Consider the following 24320-nt stretch of genomic DNA (forward strand, 5'->3'; position numbering starts at 1 on the left):
TAGGATATTTTCCCGATAGAAAAGGGAGAAAAGCTGACGTTCTCACGAGAATTTGGCTCCCGTTCTTTTCCCGTTTTATTAAATTCTTATCGCTCGCGAAGTTGAGCCACATACACATAGAAAGGGTTAGTGTCGTAAATTAGATGAATCATGGGGTTAGTTATTTACCCGCACATCAACGGCGGTTGAAGATCCTCGAGCGCTACCTCCCGAAGCGTCTTCTCGAAGTCTGTGGACTTTTCCCTCGTCTTTATTATTCTAGAAGTTTCTCTGCATCTCTCTCTCTCTCTCAACGAAGAGCTCAAGACAAATCTTCCTAAAATCTTTGGTAGTTCGGAGTTTAGAGGCTGTGATCATTCATTTATTCGGGTTTTTTTTTTGTAAGTTTTTTTCTCTTTGCCGATCGGTTTTTGATCTCGGAAATGGCGGGAGACGGACCAAAGTGGGACGGATTACTGAAATGGAGCCTCTCTCACGCCGACGGGACTCGTCCTCCTCGGAATCTGAGGTAATTCCGCCCTGCTTATCCTTTTCCGGTGATAATTTCAGTAATTTCTTGGCGAATTCGGAGTTTTGAGGTTCCGATCGATTGATGATCATTCGATTCGTATCGCGGGCTTTCTTTCGTTCCGTTCTCGGATCGATCACGCTCAGTATTTCGAGAATTCTCCGTCTCGTTGCTTGTTTCGGCGATTTCTGGGCTTTTTTCTTTCTTCGTTTCCTTTGATCACCACATTGTTCTAGTTCTTGCATTTTGTTTTCTTAATGACTTACTTGTACTGATGTCAGGTTCTGTTTTTTTCCCCTCTTGAATCTTGATGTATGCTGGGTCGAGGATTGAAGGCATTTTGTTTATGTATTGTCTTTTGATCTCGTTTTTTTCTTCTTCTTTTTCTTACACTTTATAAGATATAGGGAAGCAAACGATAGATTTTTCTAATTGAAATGTCGATAACGAGTAAACTAAATCAAGTTGAATGAATGGAACAAAAGATATTAGTTTCTTTGAATCGGAGTTGGAAATGAAGGATGTATACTTTGTGAGCTGATAGCTTCTGGTTTTAGTTTTGTTTTCTACATTGAACTATCATCGCGCACTTACATTGATAGGGTAGGACCCCTCAAGTTTGGATAGATTAGTTTTGTTTTCTACATTGAACTACCATTGTGCACTTGCATTGTTAGGATGGATTAGGATCTGCTTTTGCTCGTCGATATATTTACCAAGAGATTTCGGAGAAATATACTTATCAGTTTCCTATTGGATTGAAGTTCTATCAATATGATTTGATGTTGTATTGGTACAGCGGGAAATAATATTTGGCCTCGGTGTTTCGAAGGATTCACAGTCCCATGGAGTGGGTTTCTGATTGCTGGCTAACTTAGACTTAGTTCACTAACGTTTCAAAGTTAGTCAAGCAATCCTGCAGATAGTAAGTTTGCTGAAGCGGCATCATGGCCCTCTTATTCATTGGGTTAAAGCGTATGCAAAGTGCCTTGGGCGAAATGCATCACGTTTTGTGCATTCTCAAATACTTGGAATACATGAGTCTCTTCCGTGAATGGAATTCAAGCACGTGCTTTTGGTGCTTTATCTTCTTTTGAGACCTGTAGAATTACTTTGTGGATGCATCTAATTTGTTAGATCTGCCTCTCCAAAACAGTAGAAAATCCATTCTGGTGAACGGTGTTGGAATCAATCCTCCATTCAGCTCTCCCTGGTCTGTTTTTTTATCTCTACCTCCCAATTGAAAATGCAAGTTAAAGATTCGGGACTCTGATCGCCCACGTTCATGACAACAATATTGTCTCTGATCTTCTTCATCTTGCTGCTCCCCCCCCTCCCCTTTTCTTTCTTTTGCCCCCATCTTCCTGCATTTATCATTGCCAGTATGTGTTTCACGCCAAATTGAGGAACCTCCCATGAGGTAGGTTTATCTCTCAGAGGGAATCTTCCTCTAAAGCTCTAATTGATTCTTCATAGAACTTCATGACATGCAAAACTCATATGTATACAACAAATACATTGATGAAAAGAGAAAATAGATGGAAGTACATTGCAGCATGATATTTCTAACCGATATTAACCTAGACTAAGTCCTAGTGAATCCTGACACTCCACCATGAACTTTTAGTTGGTGTTGATTTGTCCTTTAAGGCTTCTAACTGTCCCATATTAGGTAGTGTCTTCTCATTGCATTGTGGCGGTTAAAAACTTTCCTCTGTTGAAACCAACTTGGGTTGGAAAATTTTGCAACTTAGACCCAATTTTCTCTTTCAATCAAGTGATTAACCATCATAATACTCAGAATGCAAACAGAGAAATGGAATTTTTAGCGTTAAAAAAAACTATATTGACATAGAAAATGGGCAAGGAAAATATATGATATTCCATGATACCCGTAAACAGCCCTGGCTCTAATGGAATCCTGATAGGATCTTGATATTACCTGGGTCTTATTATCTTTAAGAATCTTATCCTCAAGGTTCAAACTTGATTGTATTCCTCCAGAGTCATCTTCTGCATCACCATCAATAAGGATAGTTCTTATCTTTTACAATGATCTCTCAATCTGACCCTTTTGTCAGGATTTAGCCATGCCATTGTCTCCAAGCTGTTTCTGTTTAGCATATGCCTATCTTTTTGAGCCTTTTAATAATTTCTGTAACTGATGGTATTTTCTTGCTTTGTTTCCTCATACTTGTAGCTCAACTACTGCCACCAACATGTGGGGTAAAATGTTTGTTCTTCAAATCAAATCTTCTCTTTGCATCATTCAGTGAACTAGTGATTCTTACAGCTTGCCAATCTCTGGTAGTTTAGTAATCCATTCTTCATGAATTGCCAAAACTTTGAAAGTGCTGTTAATTTATCCTTCTGTACAGTGGAGCTAAAGTACAAATAAAGTGCTTTATGTGAAGTGCATTCAAGTAATCTCATTCAGGACAATGGTTTCTCCCAGAGTTACTGGAAACACCTAGGTAACTGGGGAAGCCCGCTTCCCCAAAGCGCGTTTCGGAAGTGCGAAACATCGTGCTTCTGAAACGCGCTGGGAAGCACACTTTTTTTGGGGAGGAATGCTCCTCGCTTCCCCCTCACTTCCTCCTTGCTTCTCCCATCTTTTCATTTTTTTGTATTTTTATTTTTTTTTTGTTTTTTTTTCTCTTTTTTCGCTTGCCCCTTGCTTCTTAGGTCGCTTCCAGTTCGCTTCCTAGGTAGCTTCCGAGACGCTTCCTGATTCGCTCCTAAGTCGTCCCGCGCTTTCCGCTTCCTAAAATTTTGAAAGTGCCTCGCTTCCCACTTCCACTTTCCGTATCGCTTCCTGCTCCCACTTCCTCGACTGGCAACCATGGTTTCTCCCAGAGTTACCGAAAATGCCTAGGTAACTGGGGAAGCGTGCTTTCTCGAAGCATGTTTCGGAAGCACGAAACGTCGCGCTTTCTAAACACGCTAGGAAGCACATTTTTTGGGAAGCGCATTTCCTCGTCGCTTCCCCTATTTTTTCATTTTTTTGTATTTTTTTTTGCTTTTTTTGCTTTTTTTTCTCTTTTTTCCCTTCCTAGGTCGCTTTCGGTGTGGCTCCTAGGTCACTTCCGGTTCGCTTTTGAGACACTTCCTGATTCACTCCTAAGTCGTCCCACGCTTCCCGCTTCCTAAAATTTTGGAAGTGCCTCACTTCCCGCTCCCGCTTCCTCGACTGGCAACCATTGTGTCTCCCTTAAATTATACATGACATTTTGCTTTGGCATATCTTCAAATCTGAAGTAACTTGATGCAAATGAACTCATTTGTCTATGAAATGTTCCAAAAGAAAATCTAATGTAATGTGCTTGAATTAGTTCTCCACCGTTTGATCCTTCATCTGATATTGTTAATTTTTTTAGAATTTCCAATTTCTTCTTATTGATGAGTGATGCCTTTCGTATTGCATACTCATTGGAAACAAAAGTCTTAGGTATTATGAAAAACTCTTGGAGCCCTTGTATTGATTTTTTGAGGTTGCACCCCCTATGCTAGGTCCCCAGTGAAACAGATCTCAGGGGTTGTGTTCTAAAACCTCAAGGCTAATACTATTTCCTGAATTGGTAATCACATAATTTTTGTAGGTCAAATTTATATTCCAATTCTAGAGTCTGAATAACCATAACAATGAAGAAAAAGAGAAGAGGGATGGGAAAAGACATGAAGAGTGGGTGAATGACTGTTATGATGACTGTTGATCATAATCATGACAGTTGAGTAGTGTTTTGACCTGATTAATCAATTGCTATGACTGAAGATGCTAGAAGAAAAATCTGTTTAGAAGATGTTGCACACTGTGGATTAGTTCGTAGTTATGGGGTTCTAATTGCCACTTATCAAGGACCAATATGGGTAGTCAGGGAAATGCACATGCAACATTAGAATATAATGCATTAGGTGAGCAAAGATATTAGTTTAGGATTTGGACAGGTTTTCATTTTCAATATTCATGTTTTAATTTATTATCTATTACATTGATCCAGCTATCCATGTTTCCCTTTGTATTTATGTACTTTATGGGACTTGTAGATGCCCTATGTCACATGGGTGTGGGTGCGGGGGTGCGGCACTTTAAAAAACCTTGGGTGCGGCAAGGAAAAAATGTAAAAAATTATATATATATATATATATATATAATTTTGAAGTTTTAACAATTAACATTGTCATAATATCATTCATCATGAATGTAATATATCAACTTAAATAACAATCAAATAAGTAAAGCAATTACATAAATCAACCTAAATATCAATCAAATAAGTAAAGCAAAAAAGAACTAAATTACATACCAAAAGTATATCCTACAATGTATATGACGATAAAGTAATGAATCTTAATAATTTTCTTCTTCATCATCAAATGCATCATTAGAAGGAATACTGAGCTCAACTAAATCCATGTTTGTCATGTTGAAATTATGCTCTTCCTTGAAGTCACACTCTTTTGGGTTTACATATCAAAATTTGAATATTCCTTGTCTGCATTACAAACCCAATTTGATAATGTTAAATACAATACAAGTATATTTAAATGAAAAACTAAGAAATAATCAAATAACTAAGAGAGCAAATTAGTACATGTATTCATCATTGGTTCGCGAAAGTAGTCGAAAATTTGAATGAACATATACTAAATACTCTGCACGCTTGCTGGTGAGTTTGTTTCGCTTCATGTTGTGGATTTGAGAATATGTGCTCCAATTTCTTTTACAACAAGATGAACTAGCAGGCTGCGATAGCAAATCTTAATGCAAGACGTTAGAGAACAGGTGTTTCTGATCCAAATGTTGACCACCATATGATAGGATCTATATTATCCTCCTCTTTCGCGAATAATGTCGGTCCTCATAATCTCGAAGATGAAATTTTTTTAAACTCTTGTGTGACTTGATTTAAAAGATATGCTTGTGGAGGAATGGTTGACAAATCTTTTTAACAAGATTTGGCGGACAAATAAGATGCCTAATGAGTGGAGGAAGAGTATTTTGGTGCCTCTATATAAGAATAAGGGTGATATACAAGATTGCACAAACTATCGTGGTATAAAACTCATAAGTCATACTATGAAACTTTGGTAGAGGGTGATTGAGTCTAGGTTGAGGAAGATTGTCATGATATCGGAGAATCAATTTGGTTTTATGCCTGAAAGATCAACTATGAAAGCTATACATCTTCTTAGACAACTTATTGAGAGAAATAGAGAGAGGAACAAAGATTTGCATATGATTTTTATTGATTTGGAGAAGGCATACAATAGAGTACCTAAGGACGTTCTCTGGTGGACAATGATGAAGAAATGTGTTTCTCTCAAGTACATTAGTATAATTAAAGATATGTATGAAGGAGTAGTAACCAATGTCTGCACTTGTGGAGGGGTGACAACCAATTTTCCTATAACGGTTGAGTTACATCAAGGATCTGCTTTAAGCTCTTTCCTATTTGCTATAGTGATGGATGAGCTTACGAGATTAATTCAAGAAAATCTGCTGTGGTGTATGTTGTTTGCTGATGATATTGTTTTGATTGATGAGTCTAAAGCTAGGGTTAATGCTAAGTTAGAATTATGGAGACATACATTGGAAGCAAGAGGTTTTAAGTTGAGTAAGAGTAAGACAGAATATATGGAATGTCGGTTTAGTAAACAATGAAGTAGTGATGGGAGTGTAGTGAAGCTTGGTGAGCAAGAAATATCGGTGGATGATTGTTTCAAATATTTGTGATCTATCATTCAAAAGTATGGAGAAATTGATGGAGATGTAAATCATAGGATAAAGGTTGGGTGGATGAAATGGAAAAGTGCAACTGGAGTGTTGTGCTATCGTAGAATGCCATTGCGGTTGAAGGAAAAGTTTTATAGGACGACTATTAGGCCCGCTTTACTATATGGTACGGAATGTTGGGCTGCCAAGAGACATCATATTCAAAAAATGAGTGTAGCTGAGATGCATATGTTTAGATGGATGTGTGAAAATACAATAAAAGATAAGATTTGGAACAAGGAGATACGTACGAAGGTAGGCATTGCACCCATTGAAAATAAAATGAAAGAGAATCGTTTACGGTGGTTTGGACATATTCGTCGTAGGCCTAATAATGCTCCAATTAGAAGGATGGAGAAATGGGAAAATATATTAGTTAAAAGAGGTCGGGGTAGGCTTAGGAAGACATGAATGGAGATGATAGGAAAGGATATGAATGCTTTGAACCTCACCAAGGACATGGCATTGGATAGAAATGATTGGAGGAGAAGGATTCATGTGGAAGATCCAGAATGATTTTCTTTTTTGGTTCATATCGCCGACCCCAATTGTTTTGGGATGAAGGCGTAGTTGTTGTTGTTGTTGCTTCTGGAAAAAGTCTTATCATACATATATTTCTATGTCTTGATAGCCCTGGGTCTAAATTTGGAGGGACACGACCAATACCACCTGCCCGCCACTTATTTGCATAATATTTTGGATTAAGAGAATGCGCCATGCAATGCAAAGGAGTGTTGCTCTTATCCCATCTTCTGACTAAAATTGAATGAATATGGTTAAAAAATTCGGAATCATCCAATGCAAGATTTTTTTCTTCATGTTTGAAAACTATAACTTGTATTTTTTCAATCATATTATCCCACATTTCATAAACTCTCTGAAACATGAGCTCATGCTTATCAACTTCTCTTAACATTTCTCAAATAGGTTGCGTAAATCATGGTTTAAAAACTCGCTGAGTCAACTAGGTGACTTGGTTGACTCGGCTCGACCCTCCAGCGAGTCAACCCAGCAGGGTAAACTCAGCTTGCCTTGACTCGACCTTGACTCGGTCTGACTCAGCCAAGTTCTGGGATATTTGAAATTTGATTTTTTGGGTATTTCAAAATAACAGTTTAATAATAAATAATAAATTACAAGACAAACCAGTTCAAAGATACAATAATCTATCAATCTTTATGTGTTGATTAAACATATTGGCAAAAAAATGATTCAAAGATCTAACAAAAAAGTGAAGCATACACGTATCGGGGCTTGTACTTCATGTTCTGGTGTTGGGTGCCTTTGAGTGTTGTTTTATGAACACATATCATATCCTTCATTGTATATAAAAATATATTTTTGTACAAAGTCTGTATCACACCTGTGCATAACAATCTGTACCCTGTCATCCTTATTTTTTGACAGAAACACCCATATCTTACCAGTTGTGCTGATCTTGTACATGTATCCATGTGACAGCATTTCCCTTGGTCATAATTGGAATTTCTTCTGGTGATTCATTCTCTTATTGTTGTTTTACCTTGTTGCAACTAATTCAATTTGGCTTTTTATGCAAGATGATGTGTTGTTGTTCTCAATGAGGTGAGGTCACTAGAAAGGAGAGCTAACAAAAGCTACGGTGTCTTATGGAGAAGTTTAGCTGAAATTCCTAAACCATTCTATTTAGAAACTTGAGTTTAAGACTTAAGTATGTTTCTAGACTCAGTTACATGGGGCCTTCATTGAATACAAAAGACATGCTTGTTATGAAGAAGTTTCTTCATGTAACTTGATCTTTCTATGTGACCTTGTTATGAAGAAGTTTGTACTTTTTCTACTCTTAACTTGTAATTTTTTATTGTCAACTCTTTAGACTATATGTTTACTGAAAAACATGGTTTGAGACAAATTATATATTGTTTTTCTTTTAAAATCAAAAGTTAACAAAACCCGGTCCGAGTCACTGAGTTGACCCGCTGAGTCACGAGTCAATAAAGAACGAGTCGAGTTCCGAGTCACGGGTTTTAAAACCTTGGCGTAAATTGAAGGAAGTATACCACTTTGTCCCAAAACTCATCATCAAGAATGAATTTCTTAATTTCTTGAGCTTTGATATCATCATCAGCACGATAGAATGTCTAATTTTCATCAGTCATCATGCTAACTAAAACATTCTTCACTTTTTTAATCCTCTTCAATATCACAATGATGGACGCAAAACGTGTTTCAACGACCTTCAACAATTTCAGGTTAGAATGCCTATTAAATATAGCATTAGCATGATGGTGGTTAACAACAAAATTCCTAATGCTTTTGACATTTCTTTCTAAATCTTCAATCTATGAACATAAAGCATATGCTTGTGAATTTTCTTCTTCTTTGGGATTACATATGCTCTTTAGGGTCAGATTTAAGCTGTGTGCTACACAGGGAGTCCAAAAAATATGAGGGTACTCACTCTCTAAACTCAACGCTGCACTTTTACAAACTGGAACGTTGTCTGTAATTATTTGTACCACTTTCTGATCACCTACTTCTTTTATGACTTCTATAAACCACCCCTTTAAATACTCTGCATTTTTATATTCCCCAGATGCATCAACTGCTTTCAATAATACTGGATCATTAAGCAAACAAGCAATGACATTAATCAATGGACGCCTTTGAATATCTGTTCATCTATCAAAAACATTAGAAACTCTATTTTGCTCCCATGAAATTTTTTTAATCTCCAGCAACCTGTCCATGTTTGCCCTCTCTTCTGCAAGAAGTGTGGTTCATAGTTTTTCTGAGCTTGGAGGCACATAGCATCTCAAATTATAATTTGCCAAAGATGTTACTAAATCTTTTCAATAAGGATTTTTAGCCGCATTAAATGAGATTGAACTAGAATAAAAATATCTCCCTACCTTTCTATGCATATCCTCCCTTCCATATGTATTGAATGTTGCTTGTATTGTTCCTCTACCTCCTACGTTGACTTTTTTTTTTCAGCATCTTCTTGGTGGCTTCCAAATGACACACTAATTGCACAAGATTCACTCATCGTCTTTCTCTTCTCATATTCTTCTTCTATTTTCTTGTATTGTCTTCACATTGACTCATCAACTTTTCTATATTCTGAAATGCCATGTCATCGAAATCTCTTGTTTCCACCACCTCCTTCTCCAGTTTTTGCAAGTTTATCTACATGTACTCATAGTGACCCCATATTATCACTCACACTACAATTCTCAACAAAACTAGCAGCAAAACTCACATGTGGGGATGAGGATGACACAAGTCCTTTCCCTTTATTTGTCATTTTTATCCTGAAAACACAAAAAATAATTACATTTAAATCAATTATGCAAACATTATCTTGAAATAAAAAATATATATATTGAAATAAGAGGGAACCGAACCCAACAAGAGAGCTAGAGGGAGCAGGGGGGGCTCGGCCCCTCCCCTGCCGACCCAACAAGAGAGCGAGAGGGAGAAGAGTGGTGGGCTCAGCCTCTCCCCTGTCGACCCAACAAGAGAGCGAGAGGGAGCAAGGTGGGGGGTTCGGCCCCTCCCCTGCGGAAAACAGGGAGGGGGGTTCGACCCCTCCTCTGCCGACCCAACAAGAGAGCGAGAGGGAGTAGGGGGGCCTCGGCCCCTCCCCTGCCGACCCAACAAGAGAGCGAGAAGGAGCAGGGGGGGATCAACCCCTCCCCTGCCAACCCAACAAGAGAGCGAGAGGGAGTAGGGTGGGGGGCTCGGCCCCTCCCCTGCCGAAAACACGGAGGGGCTTGACCCCTCCCTTGTCGACCCATTAAGAGAGCGAGAGGGAGCCAGGGGGTACCTGCGACGAGGGAGAGGAGGAGGTAGTGTCAAGCTCCCTTGAGAGGCATCGGGAGGAGAGGAGGCAAGCGGAGCTACGCGGGAGAGGAGAGGACTGGAGAGGAGAGGAGAGGAGAGGATTTTGCCCTAATCCTCTTTCAACAACCTTATGATCGGGCATTTTTTTTTTACGTCTGGAAATTGGACAAAATGACCCTGGGTGCGACGCACCCAGGGTCGTGTTGACCGCACCCACGTCGCATCGACGCTGGTGCGGCACCTGCTTTGCTGAGTCCCTGTGACTTAGTAGATGTCATATGGCCACCACGTAAGGAACAACTTTTGGCCATAGGATTGAAAAGATTAATTCTACATTTTGGAATGTTTTTTAATATGCATGGGCCTACAACTGTAATTGCCCATGAACCTAACAATATTTGATGAGATGTGTGCCTTGGGATTCATGCCGCAGGAAGTCAAGGAAGAAGGAAAAAGACAATATGGCAGCAGCAAAGGAGACATCACTAGAATTAGGGTGGATGTCTCACATATGATCCTTATATATATTTTCACATGTACTAGAATACCCTTACTAAGGGAACAATAATACATAACAAGACTCTTCTAACTTGAATGACAAATATGCCCTTAATTACGGACACATACAAATAGTTACAAGTGGAATACAATGGATCACGAGTATTCTTAGCAGAACCGTATATAGTTTAAAGGAAAGATGGACCACACGTGATGGATCCTCCGTGCCTTCACGTTAGAGTCCTGGATCATCGTGGGGATAAAACTAGAAATATGCAAGCGATATCTGTCATATGGTAGTAACAAGTTTTTCTTTGTGGGTATGTAACATCTTTTAGACGATATCTTGAGAGCTATGTTACCTGTTATACACTCAATAAGATATCATCATATGTAGCATTGTTAAATGTTAATATGAAGTTTGCCAAAAATGTCATCAAGTAGGTTGCATCCAACAGAAGGAAATTTTAATGTGTCGCATGGTGACTGAGGAACCAATTGAAATGGGAGGTATTCATACCATTGCAAAAAAGTTTTAATGGATACAAGGGACAAATTTAAGTATTGAGTTGTTTGAAAATATAGTAGTTTAGGGTGTGCTTGGTTCTCTAGGATTAGGTAATGAGCACGAATAACAGTCTAAAGCTTTCCGTTGTTTCAAAACAGAGTAATTTAAGGTGTTGTTTGTTAAGTTAGGATCCTAAATTCTCAGATTAGAAGTCTGCATATCTTAAATCTGATTAGATTGCATTCTTATGTCCTACCACCCAAGCAGTCTTTGCCTTCAGTGTTTTAAGGTTGTCCTTTAATCACAGATTCTTTTGTATTGTGCCTTTAGGCTCTTTGGATTGTTTGAATGTCGAATATTATTAGTGTGGGCCAAAATGCCTGCCCCTTTTGAAGTGGTATTGGGTATGTTATTCTTTTTGAGGGGCAGTTTTGTGTTTTCTATGGTTTATGGGGCTATTGCTCTTGTGAATGTGGGAATTTTGACTGAATGAAACATTTTGAGAACCTAAGCTCTTAAGTGATATTTGGTTCAGTTATGGAAACATGACTACTAACCATATCTTTGTGCCGAAGTTTTGTTTGTGAGCTCATCTGGCTGATTAATGTTATTACTTGTAGTGAGGAGGATAGGAAGTGGTTCGTGGAAGCAATGGAGGCTCAAACAGTTGATATTGTCAAGAGAATGAAGGAAATTACTCTTGTTATGAAAACTCCAGGGCAGGTTTTAGAGGCTCAAGGAGTCATGACTGCTGACATTGAAGGTTATTTATCTCCATTTTGAATGTTGTATAAATGTGATTTTATTTTTTTTCATTTCTCCAACATTTTATCATTTGCTGACATTGTATTCACTCGGTGCATGCCTTTATCATGCAGATATGTTGGATGAGCTGCAAGAGCATGTTGAATCGATAGATATGGCCAATGGTAATTTCTTTATTGTCTTCCTGTATAGTAGCTCGGGTTTTCTGTAAGGTCTGAAACCCAATTGCTCCATTCTTTCTTAAATGCTTTGGTGAGCATCTCCTCTTCCTCGACTTTTCCTGGATGTGTTGGACACACACATGCACACACAAACATGTACGCTTGCACATGCACACATGTATTTTTTTTGTATGTGTATAAGACATGTTTGCTGCGGTCATTCTTATATCCGATCTATACTATCTTTTTCACGTCTGTGTTAAATTTTTTGTGGATGTAACCTTATAGATGTGGTCTACATAGTTTGTTTACTAGAAAACAAGTTTTAGATTATGTGTGTGCAACATGTAAGCAGGCTTTTCAAGGGGTTCAAAAAGCAATGGCCCACAATGTGCCAAAATTTCATGACTCAAATACGTTGAAAAGGTGACTCCTAGCGAACAAACTTCCTGAACGCATCTGCGAGCAATACAACTTCCACCTAAGCTTTTTCAACTAGATTGTACGTACAGTTGACAGTAGAAAATGTCTGAACAATAACAATAAAGAAAGGCTCAACATCATAAAGGAAATACAGTTGAAGCTTTTGCGATAGCATTTTCTGTGTTAGCTATAAGAGTATTGTAGCACATTCATATTAGAGGGGGTTGCCAACTTCCAAGTCGATATGTGGACATTAACAATTCCACCATGAATCTATATGGACTGTGTCCCACATATTTGTTACTACGATAGGTGTTTTGCTAATCTTATAGAGTAAATGGCACATATGCTAGCTGTCTTTTGGAATGCAGATGCACAAGGTGGTAGTAATAAATGCTTGAACTCACATTTTAGTATTTTACTGACGCAAAAGCGTAAATACACATATGCTAGCCATATTTTAGGTACGCAAATGCACAAGATGGTAGCAAATAATGCTTGAACGGCCATGCCGTTTTAAAATTTATTAAGTATAAATATGTGGTGAACATGTTCATGTTTGGCTGTGGAAGGTTATATGCACTGTCACAAATCTTGTTCTTGGGGAGGAAAAATTCTTGCGATATTTTAAAAACTTTAGTCGTTCTCAGAAAAAATTATGTAAAATATCAATGTAGAAAGCATAAAAAATATAAAAATATGAATATAAATATGAATAATAAATATTTTCGATGTAGGGTGTTTTGTTGGTATATTTCAGTCTTTGAAAATGTCATGATAAAATTGTGATTTATTAAAATACTTGTATGTATGTATGCTTACATGTATGTCTGTGTTTGGTATGTAAGTACGTCTCTGTGTTTGTGTGCATGCATGTCCTTTTCTATATATGTGAGTTATTTTAATATGTATTATTGAAATAAAAAAGTTAAAAAAGGTCATAGAGAGTAATTTAGATGATTTTCATTTTGGTCCATGCATATACTTACATGTAAGAGGTGGCCATGATATCTGTGTTTTGGTGAATGCAGATCTACATGCAGTTGGTGGATTAGTGCCTTTGCTTGGTTACCTGAAGAATTCACATGCTGGAATTCGAGCAAAAGCAGCAGAAGTGGTAACCACTATCGTGCAAAACAATCCTAGAAGCCAACAACTTGTGATGGAAGCAAATGGATTAGAGCCTCTTATGTTAAACTTCTCTTCAGATCCGGATATAACTGTTCGAACCAAGGCACTCGGTGCAATATCCTGTAAGTATCTTTCTAGAACTGTTCTGCTTTGTTGCTTTTACAGGGTTGCACTGTTTGTTTGGTCGTTCTTTTGGTGGTAAACTACCTTATTTCTCCTCTTTTGATTCAGCTCTGATTCGTCACAACAAACTAGGAGTTTCTGCATTTCGCTTGGCCAGTGGTTACACTGCCCTCAAGGATGCTCTTGGCTCTGACAGTGTGAAATTTCAAAGGTAAAGATTTGACTCTGCTTTCTGGAATTGAAGGACAAAGAATTTGTAGGAATTGCTGTCAGACAAACCTATAGAATCATTTACCCTGGCAGAAAAAAATCAGTGAAATGCTTATATGGGATGTTACGAATGAAGGATTTCTTTCTGCTAACCTCGTAAAATGCATTAATTTCAATTGAAGATATGAAAGTAATCGCTTGAAAAAATATGAAAGTAATCACTTTAAAAAATTCCTGAACGACCAATTTAAAATGTGTTAAATTTCAATTGAAGATGAATGTATTTTGGAATAAAATGTCTTAACACATCATCTTGGAGCTTGAATATTTCAAATATTTTCTCAGGATTTCTGTTGTTTAGCAGATTATTTAAATTGTGAAGATTAGAAAATCTATTTGCTGCATTGAGAGAACGGTTGAATCTTTGGGGATCTGTTTTGGTTGATTGCTTTATAAAACTGAGTATGCCATATTGTCACCATCACTATCACTAGAATTATGCATGTGCCTGTCAATTTACGAGAAAGATCTTAAACACTATTGGTGCCCCATGCATGCATTAGACTATTAAATTACCAGTCCTTTAAGACGTGTTATCTTGTATCCCTTGTGCTTCACCCTTTTAGGTTGATTGTCTGATTCTTGCTTATGCTAATGAATTTTGCAGGAAGGCCCTAAACTTGATCCAGTACTTGCTGCAAGAGAACAAGGCAGACTGCACAATGGTATCTGAGCTTGGGTTTCCTTGCATCATCATGCATCTAGCATCTAGCGAAGATGCAGATGTACGTGAAAGCGCACTCGGTAGCCTTTTGGAGCTTATTAAAGGTGGCGGCTTGGCTGCAATCAATGGCGGTGCTGGCGAAGATGATAAGTTGAAGCCGATTCTTCAGCGGTCCATTGATGGAATCAGCTCAATGGCTCCCGATGATCTCAGGGTTGCCAAGGAAGAGCGGCAGCTGATGGATTTGCTTTGGCAGGCATGCTATAACAAGCCATCATCTCTACAAGGGAAGGGACTAGTTGCGCTCGCTGGGGAGGATGAGCCACCTCCTGACGATGCTAGCAAGATGTTCGAACCACCGCTTCGGGCATGGGCATCCAAGCAGCCAGCAACCGAGAACAACAGTGTTCCGAGTCCTTTGCTCCTAGGCTTTGCACCTCCAGCTGAATCTCATACAGAGAATGCAAATGATGAAAAAACCACTGCTAAAGATGGAAGTTAACAAGCTGAAGGCCGATAGAAGGTAGATAAATGGCTTTAACCTCTTCCCGGGGTTCCTGGAGAGGAACATTGAGCGCTTGATGCATGCTTCCGAGGGGTGCATTTAGGCATTAATCGACTTTAGGATGTCAAAAAAAAAAAAGGTTGTTTGCTATGATACTGCGACATTCACTTTGGGTGCCGTACCGTGTCGACACTGGTACCTGGACATGGCATTTGCCGTGTCCTACATTATATTATATTATATATTATATTTTCAATATATAATATATATTTTGCATATATATTATATATTTTTAGTATATGTTTAGCCGTGTCCCTGTACCCATATTTTTTTGAATTACCGTACTGTACCTTTGGGAAACTCGGTTTCAAAATATGGGAAACTCGATTCCCTTTAGCGTGAAGCTGTATTAAATCTATTCTCATTTTCTTCTTTAATGTTTTCCTTTGGCTTCTTCTCACTTCTCTCCCATTTGCAACTTTTTTCAATTATCATGTCAGAAAACTTGCATGTTAGTTTTATACAGTTTTACATTTATGTTCTCGTTTCTTATTTGCTTTTGCCCACACTTCATATTGTTTTTGTTTTGTATGTGTGTTATACTTTCCATTTGTGATACGCACTTCTCATATCTATTTCATTTCCTGGTGACTATGGGTTAGACGCCATTGGCCTATGAAAGGATAAAGGCGTGTGCCTTTACGGGGACTTACTTTCTGGGAGAAGAATTGACACTTGACAGTAGGCAGTACGTTAATTATCTCTGTATATGAGACGAGTCCTGGAAAAGTTGCCTGACTGCTTGCGGGGCCATGTCTGGGAAGACCCTTAAATTGGTGGGCTTGGTGGTTAGCTGTCCTGTTCATGCTTTTGTGTCTTGAAAAGGAGATGCCACCTTCGTCTTAGGCTTTTTAGCTTTTGTTACCTTTCCTTTATTCTTTGTGCCAATCTTTCATTTTCTACTTGTTTTGATGTATGCTGTTTTTCTTGGCGATGGGGTTAGAATTTGGTGGGAAAAAGTTGATGAATTTACAGTAAGCTTCTTGACTTATTAGGTATTCACGAAAAACTGCCCAGCGTTTGGGTTTTTATTTAGCCACACATTTTTTCCAGTTACCCATCAGTATGCTCTTTTGTTAAACAAATCAACAATGAGGGCATTTTAGTCACTTTTTTTTATGGCGAAGGGCACTTGACAAAGAATCTGGTCACTTAATGGGCCCGCCTCACCTCCTTCAAGTTAGAAACTCCGTGTTCAGGACACAATCCTGATAAAGCAACCACAGCTCCCTCCCACGCACCAGCTGGATTCCATCTTGAGCCTTTTGATGCAAGGCCCGCCAACCATACGAGTAACCACCACGATAACCATATGAATTTAAAAGCAGGCGGGCTAAATGCAAAAGAAAGGAGTTTTGTCTTTTTCTTTTCTTATGGTGAAGGAGTCTTTACAAGAATCGGGTCATTAATCCTGCAAGGTAAAACTTCGGGTTTTGGACACAACCATGATAAAACAACTCTCGGATTCCACCTTGGACCTTCAACTTGATGCAAGACCCGCTAACCATATGAGTAACCACTTCAGTAACCATACGAATTTAAAAGCAGGCGGGGGCTAAATGCGAAAGAAGTTTTATGTTTTTCTTTTCTTATGGTGAAGGAGATCTTATAAGAATCGGGTTACTTAATGGGCCCACCATTTGTAAGGTAAAACTCCGGGTTGAGAACACAACCATCCGGACAGCCCTCATGCACCAGTTGGGTTCCATCTTGGGCCTTCAACTTGATGCAAAACCTGCTAACCATATGAGTAACCACCATGGTAACCATATGAATTTAAAAGCAGGTGGGCTAAATGCGAAAGAAAGGAGTTTTGCCTTTTTCTTTTCTTATGGTGAAGGAGCCCTTACAAGAATCGGGTCACTTAATAGGCCCACCTCCCTAGAAGTAAAACTCCGGGTTGAGGACACAACCTTGATAAAGCAATGACAACTCCTATGCACTAGCTGGATTCCATCTTGGGCCTTCAACTAGATCCAAGACCCACTAACCATATGAGTAACCACCACAGTAACCATATGAATTTAAAAGAAGGAGGGCTAAATGCAAAAGAAAGGAGTTTTGACTTTTTCTTTTCTTATGGTGAAGGAATCCTTACAAGAATCGGGTCACTTAATAGGCAAGGTAAAACTTCGTGTTGAGGACACAACCCTGATAAAGTGGTGTAAGTTTTTATGAAATCGATTTTTAAAAGATATTTTATATAAAAACAATGTAAAAGTCATACATCAAATAAATAAAAACCGACTCACATGAGTGGTGGAGTCCGGGTTGAACTCAAAGAACGAAAAAAATACTTTGTATTCCACAAAAAAGCTAAACTACTCTTTATTGCCTTGAAAATAAAAATTAATTAACTAAATGAGAGTGTGGCCCTCTGTAGAGGGCTTAAACAAATAAAAATAAAGTATCTTATTACAAACCTAAATTAAATTTAATCAAATAAAATAAAAGTCTGAGCTAAAAAGAAAAGAAAAGAAAATGTCTTCAGTGTTTGAGCTCTAATCCCTTTTTTGTTGCTTGAATATTAACTTATGTTTCTTTTTTCTTCTTTGAGGGCTCCTTGAGGAGCCTGACGGGCCTTTTGAGGGGACCTCAAAGGGCTCTTTGAAGGTACTTTTGAGGGTTTTTCACACGTCTAAATGCTTCTCTGCAAGAATCAAAAGATGAAACACAAAACTACGAAGAAAAACTATGGAAAAAATCAATAGTATGAAAAAAATCACAAAAACACTAAACAAACTATGAAATAACAACTGCACTACAAGACAAAATAGTAAAACTAACTATCTAACTAATAAGAGCTAAGTTATAAAACAAATTAACTAGAAGACAAATTAGCATAACTAATTAACTAACTAACTAAAAAGCAAGAAAACTAAAACTAACAGAATCTAATAGACTAAGTGGTGTACGTATTTTCAAAAGTAACAAATAAAAAAACTGAATTACAAATTTAACCTAAACTAATTGCTTTAATAAAAAATCAAGTAAAATACTTAAAATCGAGAATCGGCTATGATGTATTTCAATTAATTAAAATTACCCCAAAATTTAGACTAACCTAATAACGTAAATCAAATGAAACTAATCTAATTGATAAAATAACTAACTTAATCTGTAGCTAATGCAATTAAAAGAAAATATTGCAACTATTCTACTTAAAGGACAATGATCCTACAAAGCTAAATTGGCTAAGAGTTTAATTAAGTTAATTAGTCTAATTTAATCTAATAAACTTAAACTAAATACTAATGATCTAATTAACTAAAAAAAAATTGAACATGAAACATGACTTGTAAAAAACATTAATTAATTAAAACTAATTATAGCCGTTTAATCGGCTGATAATCGAAAACAAAGAAAAATGATAATTGCTAAAAAAAAATTGGCTAAATTATTTTAACTAAATTAATTTCTAAACTAATTTAATCTACTAAATTAACTAGCTACCCGACCAATCTAATGAACAACATTAACGTGAACCAGAGTTTGAAAATAAACAAAATAACTCACTATTCATAAATTAGTTATTTAAAGACTAATTAACTAAAAATGATAATTGACTTAAAACAAGTATTTATGATCTAATTGTTGAAAATAAAATTTTTAGAACTAAAAATTACATTAACTAATCCATAAAAACTGAAAATAACTAAATTTACTCTATTTGGCTGATTTAAAGAAATTTAAAATAACTAATTATTCTATCTATTTTTCTAAACTATACTATCAATTGAATAACTACTAATTAAAAGAACTAATTATCATGCAAGAAACGTGAAATAACATGCATTGATTACTCTAATGAACAAGAATACCTAAGCAAGAACAAGATCTAATGATATACTATTAAAAGAATAAAAACAAGAAAAGCAAGAACTCTAATTGAATATATTAATTTTTTCTATTTAATTAAATCTAATAAATATTGTATTAAAAAAACTATTCTAAATTAAATCTAACCTAGATCTGAACATAGACTAAAGTAAAACTCACGAAAAACATAAAAATACTCTATGTCAGATCTACCGATTTGAATAAAATAATCTTATTCTATGTGTAAATCAAGAAAAATGGCTAAACTAGATTAAGTTATATTTTTTCTTTATATTTTCAGATACTGAATCTAAACTAATCTAATCTAAATATGATGATTATGCAATGATCAAATAAAATAATATACAATGATATAATATATGTTATGCAAAAACATAAATTTATGAATCTACAGACAAAAAGAAAAAGAAGAAGCAAACCGTACGATCTGCTTTTGATAAAAAGGGTTGAGAGAAAGCATATGATCTTTCCTGTTGCAATCAAACGAACTTCGCTCTCTCTTCAACAGAGGGGATGAAAAGAATCGACGACGATGAAGTTTAGAAGAAGGATTGAAAAGCATAAGAAGTAAGAAGAAGGAGGTAGGCAACCAGTCAATCGAACAAGGGAGAGAAAGAAAGAAGGAGAGGCAGAGAGGAGAAAGAGAGGGGGGTGTAGGCTACAGAGAGGGAAAGTGTGTGCTTTGCTAAAAAAATTACTATTTATACTAAGAAAATTAGGTTTACACATTTTTTTCCAGAAAAGTCAAATATATTTTTAAAAATTTCAAAACAATATTTCTAAAAAATGTATTTCACAAAAATACCTTTCCTAAACCAAATAAAATATGACTTCAACACTTCTAAGCTAATTAAAACACTAATTAAAAAGTCTTAAACAAAATTAAACATTGAAAAATGCAGAGAAGTATTTAAAAATACAATAATTACTTTATTTTCAATTTAGATACAATTTCTCAAAATACTGATAAGACTAGGTTTTTAATACAATTTTTGTATGGATCATGCATAAAATTGAATGAATAAAATACAAAATATATACATGATCAAATTTTTCTATGCTTAGCAAACTGAAGCAAAAAACAAAAATAACAACTAACCAAAACAGAAACCTAACTCACTTTCGTAAGAATCCCGATTGCATTTAGCATATATAACAAGCCCTTTAAACTCCTGGGTTACCCCAATGGATGAGTAAGGTCTCGTGAGGGTTTGCAGTGATGCTACCCACAAACATCTCTGTCATTTATGCATAAAAATTTCAAGTCACAAAACATTAGGCAGTTAAGGAGTTTCTTTTCACAAATATTTCGTGCCATTACATTTTCAAAATATAATTAGAGCCTTTTACAGGCCACCATAGAATAAAACTTTTTTTTTATTTTTCTAAATATCATAATCATTTCTGCTTTATTCTGAGAAAATCAAATATATACATGTCATTATTTACTTATCCTTACTCATATGTTTTCTACACAGGTTTTCTCAATACTTATTCCTAAGCAGTAAACTTTTTCTTTTTTGCTCTTAATTTTCTTTTTTTTTATATTTTTTTAATTTTTTCATACTTTTTATTTCCTTTTGTTGAGTACTATATCAATATTCTAATTTTTGTGACTCATGTAATGAGCTTTGGGTCAGTGACTCCCAGGCCAGACGACCTTAGGGCACCAGATACAAAGTATCCTTCAGACTTAATCGCTCAAGTCACTAGACCTTCCATTTTCATAGTTTACGTATAGCTTACTTCTTGTCATGTGCAATGTCAACATCTATTAGGCTATTTATAAAGTTCATGTAACGGGCTTTTGGGCCGATGGCTCTCAAACCAGATGGCTTTAGGTCACTAGGTATAAACACCCCTCAGGCTCTATTTGCTCGAACAAAATAGGCCACAAATAATAACTTAGACAAAGAAGTGATTTCTTTTATTATTCTTTTCGATATGAGAATCAAACACTTCAACTTGTGTCTGAACCCAACTACTGGGTTATACGAAGATATCAAATAACTAAACATATGCCCCTTTTTACTTTTTGAGCTCTTATTTTTAATGTTGTTCATTTGTTTAGTTTTAAAAAATAAACTGTGCATATTCATACTTGTGATTCAAAATAAAGTCCAACATGCATCTATCATCATTTATTTGAAATCTACATAAATAACCATGTTTTTCTAGATCAGTGTCAGAATTTTTTTTCGTGGAGCTTAAAAATTCTCTAAAAACATTAGATTATGTAAAATATTCATATAATGTCAAACCCATTCCTTAAAAGCTTAATTTTTATGAGTTTTCATCAATATGCAAGTACAAAGATAGAAAATGATTTGGGTGTACAAACTATACCCTCCCCATGCTTAAATGACACAGTCCTCAGTGGCACTCCCCCATGCTTGCATGAAACTAGATGAATGCACATGAGAAACAAAAAAAAATAGGAAGAAAGTGGTAAAAGTCACCTAAACCACACTGTGAAATCTTACCTGATGCAGCATTGTACTGGCTTTGCATAGATTACACCTGTCTCAATATCTATAACTCATAAAAATGCATAAAATACAATGCATACAGGATTAGACACTCATGCTCATGAAATATGTAAACAAATTCTAAGAAAACTTCGAAAGAAAAAAAATCTAATCCTAAGAATACAACATACAAACATAGTATATTGCCTCACTCATCAGTAAGGTTAATGACCTCAATGTTCTAACTAACCACGACATCAAAAATATAGGGCTTCAGCCATTGCCCATTGACCTTGAACAAGTTGCCCGTTCGAGGGTCCAAAATCTTAATAGCACCATGCAGAAAAACTCTCTAGACTATGAGCAGGCTATCCCACCTAGACTTCAGCTTCCCTGAAAAAAGATGGAGTCTCGAATTATAAAGCCAAACCCTCTACTCAAGCTCGAACAGTTTTTGCACTATATGCTTATCATGAAAATGCTTAGTTCGAGCCTTATAGATTTTGGCGCCCTCATATGCATCGTTTCACAACTCCTTGAGCTCACTCATCTGCAATCTCTTCTCTATGCCAGCTTGAGCCATATCAAAATTGAACTTCCTAATCACCCAGTATACCCTATGCTCCAACTCAACAGGGAGATGACATGGATTCTCAAAAACCAATCAATACGTAAATATGCCAATCAGAGTTTTGAAAGTAGTCTTATATGCCCATAAGGCATCGTCAAGGTGCTGAGACTAGTCCTTTCGGTCTGACCGGATTGTCTTTTTAAGAATCTGCTTAATCTTCCTGTTGGATACCTCGACCTGGCCACTCGTCTGCGAATGGTATAGTGTAGCAATCTGGTGATGTACTTAATACTTCCTAAGTAAGGAAGCAACATACACATTCCTAAAGTGCTTACCCCCATCACTAATCATCGCTCTCGGGACACCGAACCTACTAAAGATATTGTGCTTGATAAATCGAAGAACCTCTTTATGATCATTGATCCGGGTGGCCACGACCTTCACACACTTAGAGACATAATCAACCGCCACTAAAATGTGTATAAAACCAAACGATGGTGGGAAGGGGCCCATAAAATTGATACCCCAGACATCAAAAATCTCTACGACAAGAATGGGTGAAAGGGGCATCATATCACGCTTGGAAATGCTACCTGTCTATTGACAGCATAGGCATCTCCTACAAAAATCATGAGCATCTCTATGAAGTATCGACCACCAAAATTCAGACTAAAGAACGTTTGCAGCAATGTTTCGGCTAGAAAAGTGGCATCGACAGGCCATGGAATGACATAACTCTAGAATAGAATCAAACTCCTCCTCAGGGATGCACCTCTGAATCATCTGATTTGGGCATAATCGAAACTCAGGATCCTTCTAGAAATAATGTTTCACCTGCGACAAAAAATGATCTCTCTTATTCTTGTTCTAATGCACAGAGAACTCTCGGGTCACCAAGAAGTTGATGATATGTGTGAACCAAGGCAGACACTTGACATGAAGAACTCCGAGAAGGAATCATCAATCTGTCCCTGATCAATAGATGTCTCCATAGTTAGTCTAGACAGATGATCTGCTACAAGATTCTCGCATTCAATCTTATCTAAAATCTCAAGATTAAATTCTTGTAGCAGAAGAATCCAACGGATAAGGTGCAGCTTAGCATTCTTTTACTCATCAAATATTGTAAGGCGGCATGATCGGAGTAAACGATGACTTTGGAGCCCAACAAATATGAATGAAACTTCTCAAGGAAAAATACTACAACTAACATTTTTTTCTCTGTGGTCGTATAATTCATCTGTGTATCAGAGAGAGTCCTGTTAGTGTAATAAATGACATGAGATCGTCATTTGATCTTTTGTCCAAGAATGGTACTAACCGCATAATCAAAAGCGTCAAACATGATCTCAAATGGCATTGATCAATTGAGAGAACGTAGGATGAAAGTTGTGGTCAAAGCCTCCTTTAAAGATAAAAATGCCTTCAGACAGGCATCATAAAAAACACATGGCTGGTCTTTTGTTAGCAGATTACATAACGGCCTCAAGATTTTGTTTAAATCCTTGATGAACCGCCGATAGAAACCTGCATGCCTTAGGAATGATCACACTTGCCAACAGGGCACCTGGTGGTGGGGACACTTTAAGAGAAGATCTTTTCTCCCACATCTCATAAAATATTTCTCTCTCAATTTGTAAAAAGCTGGTGATAGATTTTCGATATTGGTTCGTCTTACCAATTGAAAAGTATTTCTTGAGAAACTCTCTTTGCATGTGTTCCCAAGTGATAATCTTAACTGTATCTAAGGCCTTCAGTCAGTGTTTGGCTTTGTCTTTGAGAAACAAAAGAAACAACTTTACCCTCAATGTATCATCCTCGAAATTATTGATCTGTACCATAGAGCAGACTTCGTTGCTAAGGTTGTAAAATGATGGTAACATTTAAATGGCATTGGCCTTGATCTTAAAATGGTTGGCTCCTATATCAAGTTTGGTGATATAGGAGGCGAGAGTGTAAATGTTGGGAATGAAGTACTCTCTGAGAGGTTGGATCAATTGCTGATCCTCAGCTATGGGATCGGGTCTGCAGAGTCTCCTAACGAGGGACTCTGGGTCTTTTAAAGTCTCCATAAGCTGAGGGTCAAGCAAGCATCCCCCTTGCATGCACCTGAGGGTAGACCGGTGCAACAATCATCCTAAGAAACTGGTTTTCAATCTACCTAACATGTAAAGCGGCCAAACCACAATAAACCACAAAGCATGTAAAGAAAAAGAAAACTCAAAGT

General features: G+C 36.9%; 1 protein-coding gene across 2 annotated transcripts; it reads left to right on the forward strand.

Moving 5' to 3' along the window:
• Positions 1-216: 216 nt before the first annotated feature.
• On the forward strand, positions 217-16056 carry LOC149839870 (uncharacterized). Of its 2 annotated transcripts, XM_090002860.1 has the most exons (7): positions 217-508; positions 11733-11875; positions 11991-12041; positions 13493-13714; positions 13824-13926; positions 14593-15172; positions 15817-16056. In XM_090002860.1, exons 1-6 carry the CDS (start codon positions 423-425, stop codon positions 15149-15151), a joined length of 1164 nt encoding a protein of 387 aa, XP_089858986.1. In that variant the 5' UTR covers positions 217-422; the 3' UTR covers positions 15152-15172; positions 15817-16056. The 2 variants fall into 2 exon arrangements, with proteins under 2 accessions (XP_089858986.1, XP_089858985.1); XM_090002859.1 differs by lacking the exon at positions 15817-16056 and having other exon boundaries at positions 14593-15586.
• Positions 16057-24320: the final 8264 nt, after the last annotated feature.

The sequence above is a fragment of the Nuphar pumila genome, chromosome 4 (genome assembly GCF_984573655.1).
Source record: "Nuphar pumila chromosome 4, dmNupPumi1.hap1.1, whole genome shotgun sequence".
Classification (NCBI taxonomy): Eukaryota; Viridiplantae; Streptophyta; class Magnoliopsida; order Nymphaeales; family Nymphaeaceae; genus Nuphar; species Nuphar pumila.